Here is a 23578-nt window from a genome sequence, read left to right on the forward strand (position 1 = left end):
TGTATTCCCCAGGGTCTCTGCTTTCAGTATATAGTATTAACAGGGCCGGTGCAAGGATTTTTGCCAACTCAGGCGAAGGTGCATTTTGTCGCCCAAGTATTAAGTATTCAGTATTTCATTAAGTATATAATGTTTAATGGTTTTAAGTGATCTTCAAGCCTGTTTTTTAAAATATGTGCAAAAAATGTGTGCAATGGCTTAAAGAAATAATATAGGTGACCTGGTTATTGTAAGATCGTGCTGAATGCTCTAAAATATAATACCCACCTAAATGTGTATTAAAGCCAATGGTTTGATATTGCCAGCATTTATCTTCTCCTAGCTGCTAAACAAGTTGTCAGACTGCTAATCTATTATTAATAAATAGCATTGGTTCCACCTTCTAGTACATGCATGTGGAGTGGAACGCTCTTACAAGGAGGTTTAGTGTTTTATGGGGCAGCTGTAACTATCAAAACACTTTTCTTATCACAACTGTGCTATGCCACATAAGGAAGGTTTTAAAATGTATTATTATGGGGAGGAACACTCCTTGGTAGGCTAGTTTAAAACCCAAATGACCAGATAGGAGCCATATGCTAAAACAGGCAGGCATTTGCACTGGTGTGCTGTATGTTCTGTTTTTGTGACTTGCTATAAAACATCACTGGATATATCCATTGTTGGAACTCTTCACTCATTTCAGTCATAAAATTCACAATGTCGCCATCATAATATGATTGGCAAAGAGAGAGACTTTTCATGTCATGTTCACACACATGTAACTGGGATGTTTCCATGCCATCAGGGAGTAAGAATGGGAGAAACATCAACCAACACAGGAACCCTAAACATGAATAAAGCAAGTGCCATCAATGTGGAAAGTGGCTGCGAAGTAGATAATCCCTGTGATTCAAATCTATGCCCATACCACAGTGACTGCAGTGATGAGTGGAACAGCTTTTCTTGTATTTGTGAACCAGGTAAGAGTTCATTACACTTTCACATTAAACAATGGTCTAATTTCCTACCCCTTCCACACATGAAGTCAAAGACAGGTATAATGTATGTGTTTAGTGGGTAGATTTAATTCCAGTTTCCACTGGAACAGATGTGCCTCTAAGCAAGTAATCTGCAAACATTTACCTACTTTAAAGTAATTTTCTATAACTATAAGTGGCCACTTCTAAGTTATAATTTTTTAAATGTCATAGTCATCAAGAGATTTAATGTAAATGTATTGTAACTAATAGTAAGTAGACGTGTTTTTCATTAGTCTAGAATGCTTTAAACCAATGTTTCTAGACCTCTTTTCAAATGAATTAAAGGCTGACCATACACCTATACGTGTATGGCCACCAATAGGTGGCCATACACCTATACATTTTTTTTTGTTCAACCTGTGGGCTGAACGACAAAAATTGACCAGATCCCTTCATCAACACAAACAGCATGTCGATCGAGGAATCCCACAGTTTACATTGTGTTCTGACAGGTTCCACCGCCCCTGTCAGAGTCCCCCGATCTGGTCGATCGAAAATGTTCCAGCCAGCTCCTTCGATTAGCTGATCGAGGAATTCCGGCTGGAAAGGATACAAAAGTCCCACACACTGTGAGAATTTCGGACAGTACATTAAAAACAGGCCAAAATTCAACCAGTGTATGGGCACCTTTAAGATGATTACTGTGCTTCTGTTTTAGAATGCTCATTTTTTTCCATTTCACAGACCTTTACAATGCGATTTTTAATACACTCCACAGGTTCCAGTCTGAAGTCTCCATGTGTGGGATTTAAACATCTGCTTTAGACTGAAAAAAATGAATGCTACAGTTGACCTTTAAAATTGCATAATGTGAAAATATGTACTTACTAATAGTAGCCGTCACTGACTGGCTATTCTTTTTGCCTTTGGATCACATTTTAATCAAAACGATATGGAACAAAACCAGGCTATATGGTCATGAGCCATGACATGTACACAATTTACAGCCTTCTCTTTTATGTCCCATAAAACATGTGACATTAATCTGTTTATTGATCAAGTTATTTTGAAAGCTGTCAATGTTTGATGTGGCATCAGCCCAGTAGCACATGAAACTAAATCCTCTTCTTTCCTCCAGGCTTCTTTGGGAGAGACTGTGTTGATGTGTGCAGCCTGAACCCTTGTGAGCATGTTTCTACTTGTGCTAAAAAGCCGAGCTCTTCTCATGGATACACTTGTGAATGCGGAGCAAGTTACTATGGACAATACTGTGAGAACAAGTAAGGAGATCTTATTGAAGGCAACTGTGTATTGCTCCAGCAAGAATTCTTACTACAGTGACACAAATTATTAAATTGCCCTGTGCTGCCTTGCCCTTGCTTTGATGAGTGATAGCACTGGTCTTCAGGATGCCAGAGACAAGTGCTGTCACCTACACTTAATTATATATTTGTCTCCTTGCTAGCCACATGGTTGGATACCAGTAGGGAAAGAAGAGGGGCAAGCTGTCTAACTACGCTGCGTACAGTACGGATCAGAACGGGACCAAGTGATACATGCACTTGGTCCCCTGGGGGATTAAAATGATTAAGTGATATTTCTTCTTTAATGAAGTGCATTACTGTCTACAAGATACTTTCTGTTATTTCTTTACTTTTATGCAATATCAGAAATTCAACCAGCAGAAAGATTGGATAGTTTACCTATAAATTAGAGAAAATTTAGGAGTATACGAATTCTAAGAGGGAAAAAAAAGGGGGAGGAACAAAAAAGGGAAGCATGCAATGGAAAAAAAAAGTGAACCTGTTTTTAAAGAAAAGGTTTTAAGCTTGATCTGTAAAGCTTTTGTTGGACTTTGTTAGTGGAGCCTGTGAAGCTAAAGGGCTATCCATTGTTTTATTGTCATAAAAGTGTATCTAAAGCCAAAGTTATCTTTTTTTAGTTAGAGTAGTAAGGGGTCAGAACCCCCTGTCAGATTTTTATTGCTGTCTGTGTTACTGCTAGGGACATTCTCTATTTGTCTTGGTGGCCACTGTCATTGGGACTACAAGTGCAGGAAAAGCCTAAATGTACAGTGGTTACCAGAACATGAATATAGGGAATTTCTACTTAAGTTTTAGTGACAACTGTCTAAGGTTTACTTACTTCGGAAAGATTTCCTTTCACTTCCAGTTGTGTATACAGGACAGGACATAAAGGGGAATCTTCCACATGGGGCACAAAATAAAAAGCTTGACTTTTCATATACTTTAACTTTTGACAGTCATATGGCCAGTGATGGCTCAGTAGATTGTTCCCAAAGGACAGAATTGTGGGTGCAGGATGCAATTTTAAAATGAGTGAGAACAACCAGAATCTGAAAATCTCTGTACATCCTTGGCAGATATATATCCTTGTCAATTTCTTGATCTCTGTTTGTAGCTAGCAGGATTTTGGCTTCAAAATTATTTTTAGCAACTCCACCCTTTTTAACGGACCAGATATATTCAAACTAAATAGATGTCTTTCCTTTAAGAAACGTACCTGCTGACTTTGTTACACCATGTTTAAATCTGATCTAATATGGTCCCACTGGGTAGAAGTGTTGTGCCCTGGTAACACTTAATATGAAAGGTTTGGTATTATAATCTGTAATCTGTGCCATAATATGGGTTACTACTGTGTATTGATGTTCATAAACTCCAGTTATAACTTTTTATGCATACTGTAGTTAGATTGGTCCTGTTCGGCCCAATATAAGTATGTATATGTCTTATTTTAGCGTCCCAGGTACACCCCAATACTTTACACGATCCTCGTGGGTCACTCAGGCATAACATATGCATACTTAGATTGGTCCAGCTTGGCCCATTCTAAGTATGCATAAAAACTTATACTGGGAGAACAGCTTTAATATCCCTGGATGCACAGTGTCTGATGTTGAGCTGTATGTGACATTTCGTATCCTTAAGTTTTGTTTGACCTGTGGTTTCTGTGTATGTATCGTCTTACAAAAATAAACTTAATCTCATTTTTTTTTAAAAAGTAAATCTTTGAATTTTTGAGTTTTTTTTTTTAAATCCAGTTAAAAATTACTTTGCTTTATCTTCAACAGAGTGGATTTGCCCTGTCCTAGAGGCTGGTGGGGCAATCCAATTTGTGGACCCTGTAACTGTGATGTGAGCAAAGGCTTTGATCCAGACTGCAATAAGACAAGTGGAGAGTGCCGCTGCAAAGTAAGTTCTTGTCACTCATGTTAAGATGCACATATTTAAAAAGATAACATACAATTCTTGCTGCATCAGAGGAATGTTCAAATGTATTTATGAAAACATTCTGCTATGTTCTGCATTTGATCTTTTTTTATAATATAATGTGATAAATAATGGTGTTAAGTGAAGAAGTCTGAATTCAACTTTCAGCAATTTATAGAAGGCTGTCTCTAAAAAAAACTTTGTTGTGATTGATTGGTTGGCATGGATCATGTACACAGATTATTCCTTGGGTGAGTGAGGCACATACGACACAAAAGTAATACTAGAAGATGACATTAAACAAAATATTCTTATAGGTGTTAGACACCACAGAAATTAAATGGATAGGCAGTATTTGGACCTTATTCAGATATAATATAACTCTACATTACACCTACATATCTGTGCATATGCTTTGAACTGAAAATACTTTGATTTACCTCTCACATTATTTAACATTCAGGGCTAATGCACTAATCATGATTTTGAGTGTCCTTTCTAATTACTTAGAATATATATTTGTTATATGTTTTGCATTTAAAGTAATACAATTATTTGTATTTAATTGTATTTATTGGTTTATTCATTTTTATTTTGCATAAAACTGGTTTAATTTATCTAATTACAGGATAATTATTATAGACCACAGGAGAGTGACACTTGTTACCCATGTGACTGCTTTCCATCTGGCGCTTATGAGCGTGGCTGTGACATGGAGACAGGACAGTGCCCATGTAAAGCTGGTGTTATTGGCCGCCAGTGTAACCGTTGTGACAATCCTTTTGCGCAGGTTACTAATCAAGGCTGTGAAGGTAATGACTTGAAATATAATGTGAATAAAGCCTAGTAATAGGAATGAATAAATGTTGTAATCACCACTATTTTAATGCAGTACATTGCAGCGTTATTTTAGTGTATGATCCCATAAGCATCCAGCACATCATGTTTTTAAGGCTATGTTCACACCATGTCTGGACAAGAACTGAAACAGATCTGCATACGCAGCGCAGTGCATTTTTGCCGCAATTTGTACCTCGTTTTTTATTTAGATTAAATGGGCTTTCAGGTGCGTCCCACTGTGTTTGGATGCATTTTGATGCATTTCCATGCGTTCCAGTGCATTCTAGACCAGAGAAAAAGAGACGAGCAGTATTTTTTTTTGGCTGGGCCGGAATGGACTCCACTTGTGTGAACAAAGCCCAGATATACCATAGGGATAGATTGGGATGCTTTTTTCAGTCCAGGAACAAACTGTTCTGGTCTGGACATGGTTCTGGACTTGGTGTGAACAAGCTCTGAGTGTTGCTCTAGGGAAGTGACCATAGAGGAAGCAAGGCAGATCAAAGGCAAGCATGGACCAAACATTGCATCCGATAATTGGGATTGTGCGTATCAGTACAATATTTTGACAGTTTGGGGTTGCTTGACAGGTTTCAACAACACGCATCTCTGTGAGCATATCCAAAGAGCTGCATAGTTCCAATTGCACATGAGAATTAACAATGTATGATCACTTTTTCTCCTGTGGTAGAAGAACGCAAACTGAACCTGTGCATTAGTGGGCGGAGGTCCATATAAAAGATAACATGGTTGGATAAATTCTGTTTTGTTTTTTTTTAAATCTCCCATGACAAGTGTAAATAGAACGGAAAAAAACCATATAAGGGTAATATAAATGGAAAATGGCTGATATTGAGCTATATTTCCCATCTGAATGCATTTTTTTTTTCATCTAAGTTAACACAATTTGATCTTTAACAGTTATTAAGTTGAAAATGCAATTACTGGTGATGGCAGCTTTATACTGTCACCCGGTTTTTATAAAGCAAGTTCTGGTTGAGTTGCTGTGGATTAATGCACTCTTCCCTTAACTCTTTATATTACTAAACTAGCCTATTCATTTTATTGTGCGTCAAACCTACTGGCTTTGTTTATTTTTTACCTTGAATAGATACTTGTTATAGTAAGGTCAACAGACTGGACTTTTCTGCAGATAAATTGATTGTATTAAAAAAAAGGCATGATGAATGAAGAATAGTATTTAAAATAAGTCCGCAAATTGACATTGTCAGGATGTGTTGTTAGTAGGTTGTGTCACGGCCTTTTCCATAGGATTACCCTCTATTCTGCTGCCAACATCTGAAAAGAAAGGAAGTCATGACCCATATGTGTTTCCATTAGCTGTGTTCCTCTAAATCACTGGAAGCAAGTTCTGGTTTTGTTCTTTCTAAACCTGGTTGGCACAGGATGAGTCGGAAGGGAACAGCTGCAGACACCGTGACATTTTTATTACTGTTGGCTACAGACCTGTTAGGTGACAGGAACCTAAACGATTTTCTACTTTAAGAGAATGTTTTCTCTTTCCATCATTGTTGTTCTGTATAATAGAACCTGCCAGTTTACAGGCACTGCCATGTGGTCGTTATTTCACATAGCCAGTATTTTCATGTTTCATTGTTTTGCTATATAAATTGCAAGTTATTAATTATTTAGGGTGAGATTTACATCTGTCAATCATAAACATTGCTCGGTAATGTGTCAGTAATTGTTTTTCTCCCTTCACTCACTGCAGTGATTTACAATGGATGTCCCAAAGCCTTCGAGGCTGGAATCTGGTGGCCACAGACCAAGTTTGGTCAACCAGCTGCTGTTCCATGCCCTAAGGGATCTGTGGGTAAGTGAAACAACGAAAACTTATATGCAAGAAACATACAGTAACATAGAAATGCCCAGAGGGCCACTTGAAATATGTACAGACAGCACAGATTGTGCATATGAAATGTGTCACGCTGATCCTGCACTTTTTTCCATGTCTTGCTTATGTTGCAAATGTATGGATCACAGTGTGCCTTAAACAATCTAGTTCTTTTTTTTTTTTTATTTGGCCAATGTACAGTTTAGGCCGATTGGTTGACACTGAGTGACACTAAACTCTGGAGGTAAATCTTAAAAATGCATTCAAGTACTTTATTAACAAAAATGTATCTTATTTGTGTATCTCTCGGCTATAGATCCTTGATTCATCTCTAAATTCATGCTGACACTGTCCTTACTTCTGGAGGGTGGCTACTTTTGTTCCCCATGGTCCCCGTGTGTATTGTACAGTAGCCACCGCTCCAAGCTCACGCTTGTAATAGACTACCATCATGGGAGCGAGCTTGGAGCAGTGGCTACTTTACAACACACAAGGGGACCTTTGGCAACAAAACTAGCCACCCTCCAGAAGAAAGGACAGTGCCAGCATGAATTCAGAAATGATTGTCCCAGAGTACTGCCCGTCTACTCTTCTGGGTGCTGCTGTAAAGGGCATTGCAAGATGCTGAGAGCTGAGAGCAAATTGAATTTACTTATTAACATTAGTTTCATTTAAAGATCATAAATACATAACTGTATTGCTTGGTGTTTTTATGTGCTTGGAATTTGGCTAAAACTAACATACTGTATATAAAGGCACTCCTAGTAACTTTCACAGCATTGTGTAAAAAACAGCAGAGCGATAGATATTTGTCTTTTCGTTAACGTTGTCCGGCAGCCTTTTGTTCTTTGTTAGCTGCCTTTTTATGAGTTATAAGTTACATTGGACAAGATAACAACCAACGGGTTTACTGGAACCCTTTGTAGGATCCCTAGGCAAGAGTTGTGTTTTGGAAAATGTTTTCCCACTGTGTCACCTTCACTTAGAACATTCTTAGTTCTCAAAAGTTCCTGCAACATTTTCTTATGTATACATAAATGTTATAAAAGCTATTTTACATAAACCAGCTTGCTAGTTTTCTGATTTCTGTGTCAGACAGTAGCTTGAGTTTATCTCGGGGAGTACACCACAATAAGAAACATGTATATTCATGAGGTAAAGATGGTATGTTTAGGCTTGAGACCTTGAGATTTTTCTCAGCATGTTTCTGTTACATTATTAATGCCAGCCACGTCTGCTTGGAAGCTATCCGATGCATATGTAGCATCCACTTACTGGATCTCACTGGCCTTAAAGGTCAGCTGTCAGTCTTCTTCCAGCCCCTGGCAGTAGCGCTATGTTGTATTACAATGCATTTTAAATATTTTACCTAATTTCAGACATGATAAAAATGTATTCCCAAATCTAAGAAGCACCCAATATATTTGTAGGCCATATGTAAGAGTAATTTGTTGTAAAAAAAACAACATTGTTTTAAGCCTCCAGCTTTTTGTATTCTACAGTTATCCCTTATACAATTTAACACTGATGCTAGTTCAATTTAAGGTAGGCACATAAAGCTAGACAATAAATTATTTACACTGTGAGTCATACCCCACTCTGGTCAAACAATTCATTTCCCAAGTGGCACAGTGGGTACAATGGGTATGCCATTATTGTGTAAATCTTTGTTCTACGACAGGTGATAACTATTGATGCATAGTAAACAAATTTGGCTGCAGGTTTTGCAAGACTCTTTGGTCGGCTTAACTGATAACAAATACGAATTCTATAGGTATAGAAAAAAAAAAAGTCACATAAAGTAAAAAGCATTTGTATGCTTTATATATATTATTATATTGTATGTCGTAATAATCTAGGTTTACAGATGGGAGGGAATTACTCAAGTGTAAAGCTGAGCACAAATGACAATATATCCCCCCAGGAATGATGAGCGGGGAGATAGCTGTCTGTTAATAAACAATTTGCTGGAGCACTGTGACCATACCTTGGTCCTCAGCATAAGGCAGATCTTCAAGTGTGATTCAGCTCATCCTTTCCTCTTTTGTATAGAAGAATACAGGATTGGGTCCCACGTATACAGAAGTTTTCCACTGGGGTACAAAATGTCTGTGGCAATAACAAGTGCCTTCATGAGCCAGAGGTGCATGTTCTTGACCTTGGGAAGGCCAGTAACAGCCTGGTGATTACAAGTGATGCTCATATTGAGAGCATGGCTTCTTTTAATGGGCTGTTTTTAGCAATGCCTGACATATATACAATACAGTATCGGCAAGCAGTGGCACATATTTGAGTTGTTCATTCTCTTCTCCATATAAAGGGACACATTTAAGTCATACTTGCCACCAATTCATAAAAGCAAAGTGTCCCTGCATTGTAGAAATCAAATATCCTATGCAAATAGTGCCTATGGAAATAGTCAGTATTTAAATGAAACTAGGTTTGCCCCACTGCCTCTGTTGTATCATTGCTCAAGCTTGGTGCTACGTCAGTCAGGCTGCTAGCACAGAATTGTAGGATGGGGGAGAAAGTGTGCACATTTGTACTTTACCCAGAAGTTTTTTTATGGGCCTAACCCAGTACATTTATATTGAAGATAAATTGTGGCATTGAAGAATGCCTCCGATGTATCTGAGGGGTCACTTTTTATGAGCATGTGATTGGTGTGTCTTAATGCTGCTTTATAACTCAGCCATCACTGATGATTAAATCTTGTAGTCATCTTTGAGATCTTCCCATCTAAGACCAGACTATGCTATATATCAAATCAGTGGATCAATGTTCTCTTCAACACTCCAAGTGGATTAAGGAGGAATGTTAATTTTTTTTTCATGAAATCATTTGGTTATATTGGTATCTCTTTTTCTTGACTGTATCTGTAAAGTAACTATGGGTTTAATGGTCTGTAGAAAAGGGGATGCTTCATTTCATTTTTTTCATGATAACGTTTTGTTTTTTTTTAAGTTCCCAACTCTGGCTTCTGTGATGGCAGCTATCTAAAATTATAATTCTTTTTGATGGTATACAATCCTTAAAATGTATAGAAGTTGGTCTGGTTTAGGTACAGTAGCTTTGCACTTGTACTCCTATTTAGGTCACACATAAAACATGAGGACATCCCAGAAGGCTCCAGGCTTACATAAAAGTGACTTGGCAGATCATTGATACATTCCACCAGGTCTGTGTTAGAAAGACCCATACAATTAGTTAAATGTAAATCACTGTGAGACACATTCCTGCACAGACAGGGTACATAGGCTCAAGCTGAATTAGGAGACTATTTACTACCTTTTAAGATGTCAAAATATCCAGTATTTGACTTTGCATCTTTAATCATGTGCTTTTATAACCCCTGATTGTACCTGATAGAGGTTAGCTAATCATTTTGTGTAGAAGTATTGAAAACCGTTCCTGCATGAATTCTCCCTCTGCTCTTTATTTGTGACATTTGCTCTGTAAAATGCATGCTTCTATTCCACTCTGAAGAGGGAGAGACATTGCTATTGTATTGTGATCAGACACACAATGGTGTTTTGTAGTCACTGGCACCAGTACAAGTTTCAGGTGTACATTTTATGTTTTGGTCTTTTAAATTCATGACATATAAATAAAGAGGTGCATGTTATTACAACCTGCTGTAATATATACTGGAGGAAAAGGTTTACAAGTACATAATCAGCTGTGAGAAAGGGACAGCTGAGGTGTATTTGCCTTCCACATACATGGGTACAGCAGAGAACAGTATACATACAGAGTGGGGAATTTTAACATCATCTTCCATGTAAAAGTCCTTCATAAACCTTTTAAATCACAGGTGCACCATACAAAAATATACTGTATCTTTACATACAAAACTAATTTGTGGAGTATGACGTATGTAAAAATAATAAGCATGGCTGTGATGACATGTGATTGATGTTTACATGCATTTGTTTTCTGTAGGCAATGCGATCCGTCACTGCAGTGAGGAAAAAGGCTGGCTTCCTCCTGAACTCTTCAACTGCACCACACTGACCTTCTTGGAACTGAAAACTCTGGTAAGAGCATTACTGAGCTGCCCAAACACAGGATCCATTTTAACATCACAGGCTCACTCTCTTTGCTGCTCAGAACACACATTACAGAGCTAAGGTGCATCAGATTCCACAAAGTGCAACTAACAAAATGGAGACTATTGTGTATTTTACTGGAGAAGAGGGATTATTCTTTTCTGACATGCACACATGTGATATAATAAGGGCAGGAAACCTAATGCAGCTTTTCCTTGAATGCTCTGGCAACCAATAGAAGTAAAACTAATGCTTCAGCAGCTATTGATGGACATTTATGCCCAAGTATGCCCTTCCATATTACATCTTAGACAATATTGCCATGTAACATTTTCCATTTAACGTCTTTTTAAGTAAACCTGCAATGCAACTTGCAATTTACTTGATTGGGAGATCAGCAATGAAAGCCTCCAAGTTTCTTTGGGAATCTCCTGACTGGTGAAAAATAAGCAAGGATAACGAAACTATTTACTTTATATCTATGTTAAAAAAAAAAACCAGGAAAAAAAAGCTTAAGAAATGAACTAACTAACCTAAGGATTCTAGTTAATAATGTTTTTGCATGACTTGCACCCAAGATTTGAACATTTTTCATTAGATTTAGCTGGAAAATGTGTGATTTCTGAGTGAAAGTTATGTAGATCTTGTGTAATAAAATTATAAATGAACCACTAAGTATTGTCTGCAGCAACCAATTAAATGTCAGCAACATAGCAAATAAATGGCAGAATATTTATGTATATAATATATCCACTGCTTACTTCAAAGGTGGGTTGTTACAGAGGCTTGGATTCCATGTGTTGGATGACCTGATAGACCAATCTGAGTCTGCGACTGTGCAATAACAGATACGCTGTAAAGTGATTCTTATTCTTTTTCTGATATTTTGAAGCATGTGTACTCAGCTCTACAAACACGCTTTGCTAATGAATGTCAGGAATCCTGTGCTTGTCTACTCTTCTAGCTCTTATATTGCACAACACCCATACATTTTGTGGTATGCCTACAAGTATTTGTACAGGTAATGTCAGCATTATGATGGCTGCTTCTGCACAGCTTTCAGAAAAACAACATGAAAGTAACACAAAGCTGTTAATTAGATCATGTTATGAGTTGCATGTATGATCATGTGTTTCTAGCTATGTGTTATAGTCCTTTATGAATAACAAAGCTGGAAATCATATAATGACGATCTTGTCTTAATTTGTTCTGCAGAATGAAAAGCTTCACCGAAATGAGACCAGTTTGGATGGTGCCAAGTCCATTGAAATCGCTAGAGTCCTGCAAAATGCCACCAACCACACAAGGACCTTCTATGGCAATGACATCAGAACTAGCTATCAGATGCTTGTGAGGGTGCTTCAGTATGAGAGTCAGAAACAAGGCTTTGACTTGGCAGCTACAAGGGATGTGGAGTTTAATGAGGTATGTTTTTTTTGACTGTGTGCTGATCTACTAAGGACATGTACACATATCTTTTAGTAAAATGTTGAATGCAGATATGCTAAGTGGTGGCTAATCAACCTGTTAGTAAAAGGACACACAGAAGTTCAGATAAGCAAGTAAAAGAAACTGTGAACGCTGTTGTAAATGTAGTAGCCAAACATTTTATCAAAGAGTGAACTATTAAGTCTCAAAGCTTAAAATGACACTGAATTCAGGAGTTATACCTCAAAAATACATTCAAGTACCCTAACAATTACCAAAAATGTAGCTTATTTGTGCATCACTCAGCTGTAGGTCCTCAATTCATGCTGACGCTGTCCTTCCTTCTGGAGGGTGGCCACTTTTGTTGTGGCTACTGTGGGTGATGTAACGTAAGCCACCGCTCCAAGCTCACTCCTGTAGTGATCTACAATCTCAGGTTTAGTTTACTAATTTCTATTAAGATTATAGTCCATCACTGGAGTGAGCTTGGAGCGGTGGCTACTTTAAAACACACACAGACCATGGGGAACAAAAGTAGCCACCCTCCAGAAGGAAGGACAGTGTCAGCATGTATTCAGAGATGATTTGAGGATCTACAGCCGAGTGACACACAAATAAGCTACATTTTTGTTAATAGTTAAGGTACTTGAATGCATTTTTAAGATGAAACTCCGGAGTTTATTGTCACTTTAATTCCAGCCAGCTTTCCAGATTTCCTTTCTTTCGGAGTGGCAAAGGATGAGAATCTGTCTTCTCTATTCATTGCAGTCTGTGGCTTATGGTCCTGGCAGCACCTATTCTCATAATTTCTTCTCCAGGTGTCACAGAGACAGAACATGACAGGCTGAAATTCTAACTTCTCCACTCAATTCAAAATTGCCTTGAGCTGTGTTCTAATATATCCACTCAAGTTTCTAAAATAAGTAAGGCAGGAGCATATGTTTGGAAATTAATTTGTATCCAGAAGAGGTATTGCACCTCAAATGTGGCAAGTGTATTAGGGATAATAAGAGAAAATATTATTTTGGACCAGGAGACATTGGGGTTGATTTACTAACCTTATAAACACACCACGGACATGTATACACCTCTGTAGTGTGTTCCCTCCCAGCATGATCTATGGGTGGAATCTAAACACCTTTGTAGTGTGTACACACCCAGCAGGTGTGTTGTGCAAAGCCCTGCCCTGAATTGCAAGGTGATGTTGTGTAAATTAGCTCTACATTGTGTTGCTTGCGTTGATGAATGCAGGAATGTAAATGCATGAGCTAACCATTTTTGTCTAAACTGTGAAGCAGCATTATATATGCATCATGTGCATGATTTTTCCATATATGGCATTAGTGGAAATATGCTTATAGGGACTTTTTGGTTGATAAATACGCTTTGCTGTGTAAAAATCACACGCACCTAGTGCGTGCGTGGGTTTAGGTTAGTAAATCACCCCCATTGGGTTTAGATATTTTTTAGGAAAACATTGGCACAAAACAAGGAATTATGGTAACTGATTCTCTTTTGAACGGTAAATAGTGAAATCTGCCAGTCAAAGAGAATGTGGATTGTTGACTGATAATATCTGAAGATCATCAACGTTCCTTGAAATAAAGGTTAATATGTCTGCTGCCCCAGGCTTTTTAAGCCTCTCTCACTCAACTCAAAGTTTTGGAAACGGAGTCCTAATTTCTTAACAGCACTGAGATTTTAAGCCAAAGCAGTGTTGGGTTTCTAGTTTAATAATTACCGTAATCTCTGAACTTGGCTAAGAGTTACCAGTGAAAAGCTGCCTTAAAGGATTACTGGTTAGGAATGGAATTTGTTACCAAGAAGTCCATTATGCAACATTCAAAGATCTGTTCATACAAATTTGTGGTACAAATACGTTGTAATCGTACGGATCAATGTACTCTGAAATAGTTATTGGTTTGTTTTCATTTTGATTATTTATTGTTGTGCCACAATATTTTCCTTTTATATTTGCAATATAATTATATGTATTCATAATCATTTATCTTTATATATAATTTTTGTCCTTCTACAGAATGTCATCCATGCAGGCAGTGCCATATTGGATCACAGCAACAAAGATCACTGGGACCACATTCAAAGAACTGAAGGGGGCACTGCCCATTTGCTAAAGCACTATGAAGAATATGCTAACAATGTGGCCAGGAATATGAAAAAGACTTATATGAAGCCTTTTGTCATTGTCACCAAAAATATTAGTGAGTAGCTGCTCTGAATACTTCTTTATAAACTGATGCCAATTTTTAGCTCTATGGTCCTAGGTTTAAAACTAGCTGTGGCACAATAGAGTTCCTAGTTTCTTCCAGTAATTTTTGGGACCGAAATGAAGGTGGTGATTAAACGTTAGAGAATTGCAGTATTTAGTTACATATAGATGATTCTGGGTCTTAGGTTCATTAAGACAGATTAAAGAGCAGTGACTATGTGCGTCTAACTCATAACAAGCTATCAGAAATGCTCATTACAATGTCATTAGGATTTGACTTGTAAACTGTAATTGGTTAAGTTGCCATGGTACTGCTTTACTGAATAAACCTCATTATGTCCACTTTTTGGGCAGGCTGTGCTAATGGGAGCAGGAGCAAAAAGGGGAGGGTATAAGTGCAAAAGATGCCCTGAATATAAAGTAATATGAACTTAGCAAGTTTTTAATATTTTCAAATGGAAGGTATGGGCTTGCTAGATTTAAAGGTGTGTTGAACCTTCTGGGTGTGCATTTTTTATTATAAATGTTCCAGTATCTGAATTAGGCAATCTTTCTTTTTTACTGGAATGCTTGTTAAGGGCTCCTTCACACCAGGCAAATTGCCATACATTTTGCCATGGTTGGGCAAACAAAAATGCATTATTTTCTCTATGACCTGTTCCACCACTGTGATATGTAATGCATGTTACCACAACATGTGTTGCTGTACCCTGTGAACGAGATCTTGCTAATTGTTAAATGAGCAGCACGTTATTTCTGGTAAAAGAAAACACAAAAAATAAATTATACAGTATTGTGTGATTTACCATAGTAGAAAATGTTAAGACTCTAGTAATTCCACCATTCTCAGAATTTGTTTCTGTCTTGTTTTAAATGCCATTTTATTATCCTTTAGTGACTCATGAACATCTTAAGAGCTTATTCATGACTAATATCATTACAGCAAGGGTGTGTTCACCATAGAAGAGTTACACAGGGAATAATGATTTATATCTCAGTTATACCTCACTACTACTTTTGTTATATATCTGCCTTTTGGATAGATTGAAGGATACATTTATTTTCTGTCCACCTGTAGTAACAGTTTAAAAAAAACAAACTTGTTTTAATGAATGCCAGTGCCTAGTATCATGGATCTGCCAAGACTATATTCCCTGCTGTGGCACATTTACTGAGCTGGTTAAATGATATTTTGGTCATCTTGTGGTCCATTAAACATTAATATGTTCATCTTCATTTCAAATAAGGTGCAATATCGTGCCAGTCATCACGTGGAATCATCTTTCATTCCTCACGCAATCTTTTTGTAATCTTAAAAAAAAATAACTCTAATCAAAGTGTTAAGGTTTTATGTTTCCAATGCCCCCATGTCTTCAATTGGCAAATACATTTTCACAACTTTGGAACTTTGTTCTTGGGTATGGCCAGGCCTGCTTTCAACATATAGCTGAGCATTCCTGAACCCAAGTTCAGTATCAAAAGCTAGTTTTCAATGTATTAACATTGTGTGTATACTTTATGTATGTGTGTATGTGTGTACTGTATATGTGTGTGTAAGTGGTGCAAATGTAAAATAATAGCCCTCGCATAATGAGATGATATAATCCATACATCTCTTTCTGTACATTTATCCATCTATCCATCAGTCATTGCCGTCGACATATTTGACAAGGCTAATTTCAGTGGAGCCAGAGTACCTGAGTTTAGTACAATATATGAAGATTATCCTAAGGATTTGCAGTCATCAGTCCTGTTCCCCGACACTCTGTTTAAACCTCCGGAAAGAAAAGGTAAATTACCATAGTGTTTTATATTTAAAAGCCGATCCCTTGACTCTGAATGATACATAATGCTTTGTGTATGTTGTACATTCTTCTAACATTTGTGCATTATTATACTCATTATATTTGTTCTTTAATCCAGTTGTTTTCTAGATTAGCTTCCATCTTTCTCTGCTGGGAAACATTAAAAAAGCAGTGCAAATATACATGTGTGAACAATAACTGCTAAGATTTTGCATGGGCCTGAGTAGCTTTGATGGTTGTTCTCATCTATTGATAACATTACCATATGTTTGTTAATTTTCAGTTAGACATTGTTTTGCATTAGCTATATTTTTGGCTTGCTATATCCAGAAATGTTCAATATATTCATGCTTATATGTAATGATGGTCATATTCAATTTCTGCATAGGACTCCTAATTGTTCATTTTATTTATATATATATTTATTTCCCATTTACCTATATAAGGTGGTGGTAAGCCAAACCAAATATAAAAAAATATGCATTCATAAGATCCTTGTTGGTTAACGTCATTTGTATTTTACATTTTTAAAAAGATTACGCCACAGAAATTGGGACAATAATTTATAAGGCCAGTTCATAAAATGTGTTTGGGGTAGTGTAGCATCTTAATTAGCTTCAATTCTTTCTGGAAACATCATCTGCATTGAGCTTGTGTTATTTGTCCTGACATTTTCTCTTATAACCCAACATATGTTGATATTTTATCAAGTCTACCCAAGTCATATGTCTGAATGTATGTTCTTAATGGAGGTTTAGGTTTTAAGCTCCATTTGCTGACATATGAAATATTTAAGTATGTCAGTACTATGCACTTGGCTATTCAGTTGTTCAAAGCACAGTTACAAAATAAGATGGGTTCTATAGAAACTATTTTAATTGTAACTGAAACTTGTTTTAATATAAGGTTGGCATTTTCTGCCAGACCTCATATTTGTGTGGTGTATGTAATGGGACAAATGAACATAAGTTGAGCCACTGCCACCAGAATCATCAGAGGTTGCAGATAGCTGCATGTGCCCCACAAGCCACTGGTTAATGACCAGTTTTGTGAATATTGCAAGTTACTATTTACACCCATAGGTCCAGGGGTAGTGCCCCAATGGTAGTTTTTCTCTTTAGACTAGATCACAATGGCAGACAGAATCAAACACCGCGCCAGCAGATTTTGGTTCAAGAGAGTATTAGTCAATGATGTTCAGGAGTGCAGGGCGATAACGGGGCGGCTCTCACCAGGTTCAGAACAACCTCAGCACTGCAAGACAAGACACAGAGAGCGCCTCCATCGCATAAAAACTTTTTAATTTGTTTATTAAAACGTTTTTATGCGATGGAAGCGCTCTCTGTGTCTTGTCTTGTAGATCACAATGGTTTAGTTGATAGGTTTGTATAACAAATACAAATAATACAAACCTTCAGGGCACAAAGTTCCAGCTTTTTATTACCTGGAAGGTTTTCTTCTTGAGTAATAGTTGTTTTTTTTTTATATGGTCAGATATCTGCCTTTCCATTACGTTTAGGGTTGCACAGATACTAAGTACAGTACTCGGTACAAGTACGAGTACATGTACCGATACTTTTGAGCTCCAAGACTAGACTAGAGAAAAATTAAAAAATTAGGAGGCAGCTGTCATTTGTAAGGAGCACACGGAGCTCCTGGGATTTGTACATCTCTGTTTTAATGTACGATTTTGTTTTTATAAATATAAATAAAGGGATGCACAGATACCAGTTTTGTGAGTACGAGTACTGATACTTGCCGAGTACTTACAAGTACGAGTACTGATACATTTTTGTTTATTGTCATGTGACAGTTTTTCTAAAACAATACAGATTAATGATTTCAGGACAGTGGTGGAGCGGCAGGGCCAGGTCCCAGCTGCAAGCGCTGCAACCCTGGTAGTTCTCATGAAAATGCCAAGTATCTGCACTGGTACTCGAAAAGTATCTGTGCATCCCTAATTACGTTCATTTGTTGAAAATGCACATAGTGTGGCGAACCACAATTTAATAACATCCTGACTAGACCTGCAAGCATAAAATTTCATTCTATGGGTTGTTATCCTGTAATCAGTATAAAATGAGTCACACTTGATTAATGTTTACAAGAAATAATAATTGGTGCACACTATGCAGAGAAGATTGATAAGGGCACAAAGACAGCACCTGGCACAGTAAATGAAATTAAAAGATGGAATATGTTGTGCTTGGATTATCCTGTCACTCTGCATCTTCTTGAAATATACAGTATAATAGTAGGTTGCTAGCAAATGTGTCTTATGAAAGAACCAAAAATGTATTATCATATAAAGTTGCTTAAAGTGTTTATGATAACGTTGCTAAATCTAAAAAAGTTTAGCTACGGACTCATTCCTCTCAAAACTGGTATTTCTGTTAATGCATATTATTTTTGGGGACCTGATTGGCAAGGTCCCAAATTTGCCCACTTGCCCTGGCCATTATAGTGGGTTCTCAATTTACTTGTTGCATTATTAATTTCCTTTTACATAAAGCAGAATGCAGCCGGTGTAGTGAGTCTTGTTCTGATGTAGTGGGATATGTAAAAATCGTTGGTAGCTGTGGTAGAGTTTGCCACTGAAGCCAATGGTTGATTTAGCTTTCGTCACCTGCTTTCAAGTGAAGTATCAATTTTGGATGGTCTTTAAACACTTGAAGTTTATGAATGTATCAGTTTTTACAGTTTGGTTAAATTGATTTACTACATGCTTTTTAAAAAAGTTTACGTTGTAAATACTGTATATTTCTGATGGCGCAGTTACGTTAACTGGAAGGCAGCAGATGACAGGGACTGCAATAAGTACTTTTTGCACAAAATGACTTTTTATAGCAAGTTTATTTTAGAATTTAGAGAGTGTAAACATGGCAGCTTTATTAGATGTTAAAAGATTTCATTGTATGACTTCACTGTTTTAGCAGCATTGTTCATATGAGGCTGTATTTCATTTATTGGCAATAACATTTTACATTCTGTAGTCAATGCAGAAGTAAAGCTTTAATGCTAGTGTTCTCACAAGACAATGTAGTGTGACTAAAGAGGCCAGCGTTACCTACACTGAAACTTTACTTGATTTTTTACGCAGCTCTTCCTACAATGAAACCACCAAATCAGAATTATCCCAGCAGTGAGGATGAATATGACTCTCATCTGTCCAGGAGAAAAAAGAGGCAGCCAGATCCATCAAACCAACACGCAGTTGCTATGGTGATTGTTTACCGCTCTCTGGGCCAGCTATTGCCAGAACATTATGATCCCGACCGCAGAAGTCTGAGGTACTTAAGTGAACTCTCCATTGTCCCTATTATTCCGTTTTACAACATAAACTTTATCCATATCGCTCTGCACAAACACGGCAACACTTAGGAAAGTTTTGATAAATTAGCTAATTTTGCTAATTGCATCAGCAAAGGCAAAAAAGAAAATCCATCTTGACATATGTCAAATATTGGTTGGTGCTCAACACTACTGACTTCTCTCTTCAGTTTGTTCAGTTAAGATTTGAAAATGAAAGATAGAAGCTGATTGGTTGCCATGCACAGCTGCTCCAGTTTTTGTCTGCTCCAGTTTTGATAAATCCCCCACAATATGCACACTTTGCACATTTATATAGAATCTGAGGGTATATACTAGATATACTCTCACTTCTCTGCTGTCTGGCAAGTCTGGAAATTTTAAAGGCACATTATTCTTCCTTTGACTAAGTGTTATAGGCACAGGATGTTTCTAGCACTACAGTTCTATAATACTTTGGTCTTCTTTTCCTACAGAGTACCTAATCGTCCAGTCATTAATACACCTATTGTGAGTGCAGTCGTGCACAATGAAGGAGAGCTACTACCACCACCACAACTAGACAGGCTCTTCATCCTGGAATATACACTGTTAGAGACTGAGGAGAGAACCAAACCTGTGTGTGTCTTCTGGAATCACTCCATCATGTAAGGGTCTAATTTTATTGTAGCTTGTAGAAAATGACTAGATTCATGCTTTTCAGACAAGGTTCCTATTACCTTACCTCAAAGCTTTAACGTTTCTTTGGTTGTTTTTGGGAGAACCTTTGTACCAGTATTGTTACCTTTTGAAAGTGTGATATTATTTGATTTATCAATGTCTTGTCACACAGAGTTGGAGGCGTTGGAGGATGGTCTTCCAAAGGCTGTGAACTGCTTTCCAGAAATAAAAGTCACGTGTCCTGTCAGTGTAACCACATGACCAGCTTTGCTGTATTAATGGATATTTCCAAACGAGAGGTAAGCTAAAGAGGAGAAATATCTACAGTATGGAATATTGCTTTTTTGGGTGAGTTTACCCACATTAAATAGCAAGCCATGGAAAAAAAAAATCTTTCTGGTATTGTTGCTTATATTGGCTAGTGACAATACAAAAAAGTAGGGATGCACCGATACCAGGTACCGTACTCGGTACAAGTGCAGATACTTTTACAGCTCCAAACTAGACTAGAGAAAAATTAAAAAGTTAGGAGGCAGCTGTCATTTGTAAGGGGCGCACGGAGCTCCTGGGATTTGTGCATCTCCGTTTTAATGTATGATTTTGTTTTTAATAAATAAAGGGATGCACTGATACCATTTTTGTAAAGTACGAGTACTGATACATTTTTGTTTATTGCCATGTGACAGTTTTTCTAAAACAATACAGACTAATGATTTCAGGACAGTGGTGGAGCATCAGACCCTGGTAGTTCTCATGAAAATGCCAAGTATCGGCGCTGGTATCTGAAAAGTATCGGTGCATCCCTACAAAAAGGGAAAGATAAAAGGAGACTAATGCATATTAAGATAGCATCAGTGCACACTAACTGTCTGATGTACAAATGTTGTAGCTGGGTGAAATCTATGCACACAGCTTTCCTGCCACTAGATGGAGCCGAGGAGCACAGGGAACTCCTATACTCCTCTGTTCCATCTAGTGGTGGGAATGTCATGCAAATGGCATTCATCAAGATATACGCTGGGTGAAATGTTCTTATATAGCTCCTAAGAGTATTTTCATGCATTTTGCAGCTATGAGAAGCTCTGGCCAAACTATTAGACATGTAACTTTGCTTCAGCTGGGATTGTTCATTCAAGAACATTTGGGGTGTTTCTGAAAATAATATTTTTCAGCATTTTCTTACATTGGTCAGTAAAAAACTTGAGTAGGCTATCATATTGAGATGCTGGAAATGCTACATTTGAGTGCTTAGAACCTTTACATAGTTACATAGTATTTGAGGTTGAATAAAGACATTAGTCCATCAAGTCCAACCTATTAGGATCTCATTCTAGGAGTACCCGTACCCCTGTATATTACGGTCCCTTAAGAAATCGTCCAAAAGTTTCTTGAACAATTCCACATTATTTGCTGAAATCACCGCCTGTGGCAGTGAGTTCCAGACCCTAACTGATCTTACTGTGAAGAACCCCCTTCGCCCCTTGTGCTGGAATTTTTTTTCCACCAATTTTAGGTGGTGGCCTCTAGTTTTTGTAACGGAGTTAATTTTAAACAGTTTATCGCTAATGTTGCTACCACCATTAAACATTTTACTATTTTCTATTTCTATTTCCTTTCTATTTCAAAATATAGTAAAAAATGCTTGAAACGTTTTGTAAACTTAAAAATGTTCATGAATGCTGATGCATAAAATCTAAAATATATCTGTCACTTCAGGCACTGATGGTGTGAACAGGTAGATTTACATGACATGGCACTGCGTATAGGTATTCATTTTGTCACAATTTCCGGAAATCCGTGCCGGATTTTCGCTTTGCTCCCTGGTTCTGGGCTGTCAGCCTATGGCAGTTGTGGCAAACCTTGGCACTCCAGCTGTTTTGGAACTACAAGTCCTATAAGGCATTGCAAGGCTCTGACAGCCACGGACATAACTCCCAGAGGCAGATGCATGTTGGGATTTGTAGTTTTGGCACAGCTGGAGTGCCAAGGTTCGCCACCACTGGCCTATGGTGTCTCAAAAGGCTGCAGCCAATCTGATCTCCTCCCCTATTTAGGACTTCCTTACTTGTTGTTCTTGGTGCGAGCAACAAGTCTTATGCCTTGTTCCGTACCCCTTGTGGCTCTAACTATCCCTCGGATCTTATTCCCTGCGCTTACTATTGGATCCTTGTGCCTTTTGGCTCCCCTGTACCAGCTGTCCCTGTTTGGCGTTATCCCCTGCTTTGCTCCTTGCGCCCCTACTAGAGTATTTCAGTGGTTACCTTTAGTATATTGCTGCAGACCTTAATTGCTTTTACCTGTGTGCTGTGAGTCTCTCTATACTGCCTTCATTGCATCACTTCTGAGTTTTCCCTCTCTAGTCTTTGTCTGTTTGCTTCCTCCTATTTACTTGCTTTCTTGTACTTCAGTTCCATCACTTACCGTGTATCTTCCTATGTTTCGCTATCACCCCTTTACTTCTGCGCTCCTCTCTTACCTTGTGGCTGTGTTGGATTCATCCATGTCTGCACACCCCCTGTGTTTGTGCTTCTTTATGTACTTTTCCCTCCTGTTAGCTTGCTTCTTTGTATGCATGTGCAACGCACATCTCTTGCTTACTTTTGTACGTTACACTTTCCTGCTCCTAAGTGTGCCTCTAAGCTACTTACCCTTCCCAGGTGTCCTTGCTTAGCTACCCTCTTCGGTATACTCTGCTGTTCTGCTGTGCATTTTGCACCTTTGCTTGGGACTTCCTCTCTCTCTCTCTCTCTCTCTCTCATTGTGTGCCACTGTTCCCATCTTCCTCCTCTTGGTTACAAGTTTCTTCCCTACCTGTTTGTATCCAGTTCACTGGTGCTTCAACTAGTCCTTTTGTGTCTGTGTGGGTGTGCTAGAGGGCCGCAACCTGGAAGGTGTCCAGCAGCCAATCATTCTCACCCTTAGAGGCTCTGTCGAATACCTGGTACTTCTTAGATTCTGCGCCTCTAGTGCATCCTGAGACGCACAGACCATTAGTTCCTCTCTCCCTGTGGCCAACATCCCAGATATCCCTCCTGTCTGTGACTCCTACCAACTCCGCAAACCCCGGAGCTCAGGTACCCTAGTGCCCTGGTCCCCAGACCGTGAAACTTTTCTCAACAAGCATACAAAACTTCTAGAAAATTGAATAATTATCAGAGATATGTCATAAACCAGTTTATGACAGTCAAGTACGCATTCTAGACAGGA

The 23578-nt window shown here is 38.0% G+C and overlaps 1 protein-coding gene across 1 annotated transcript in view; it reads left to right on the forward strand.

Moving 5' to 3' along the window:
• CELSR1 (cadherin EGF LAG seven-pass G-type receptor 1) overlaps positions 1-23578 on the forward strand; it is a 146362-nt gene that overhangs the window by 99012 nt on the left and 23772 nt on the right. The window contains exons 12-23 of the mRNA XM_018552503.1: positions 788-962; positions 2101-2242; positions 4057-4177; positions 4824-5007; positions 6768-6869; positions 10833-10927; positions 12155-12364; positions 14406-14589; positions 16244-16387; positions 19503-19692; positions 20188-20358; positions 20544-20670. Of these exons, the coding sequence (XP_018408005.1) occupies positions 788-962; positions 2101-2242; positions 4057-4177; positions 4824-5007; positions 6768-6869; positions 10833-10927; positions 12155-12364; positions 14406-14589; positions 16244-16387; positions 19503-19692; positions 20188-20358; positions 20544-20670 (1845 nt within the window). The remainder of the gene's footprint in view (positions 1-787; positions 963-2100; positions 2243-4056; positions 4178-4823; positions 5008-6767; positions 6870-10832; positions 10928-12154; positions 12365-14405; positions 14590-16243; positions 16388-19502; positions 19693-20187; positions 20359-20543; positions 20671-23578) is intronic.

Source organism: Nanorana parkeri, unplaced genomic scaffold (assembly GCF_000935625.1).
Source record: "Nanorana parkeri isolate BGI_ZX_2015 unplaced genomic scaffold, ASM93562v1 scaffold90, whole genome shotgun sequence".
Taxonomy (NCBI): domain Eukaryota; kingdom Metazoa; phylum Chordata; class Amphibia; order Anura; family Dicroglossidae; genus Nanorana; species Nanorana parkeri.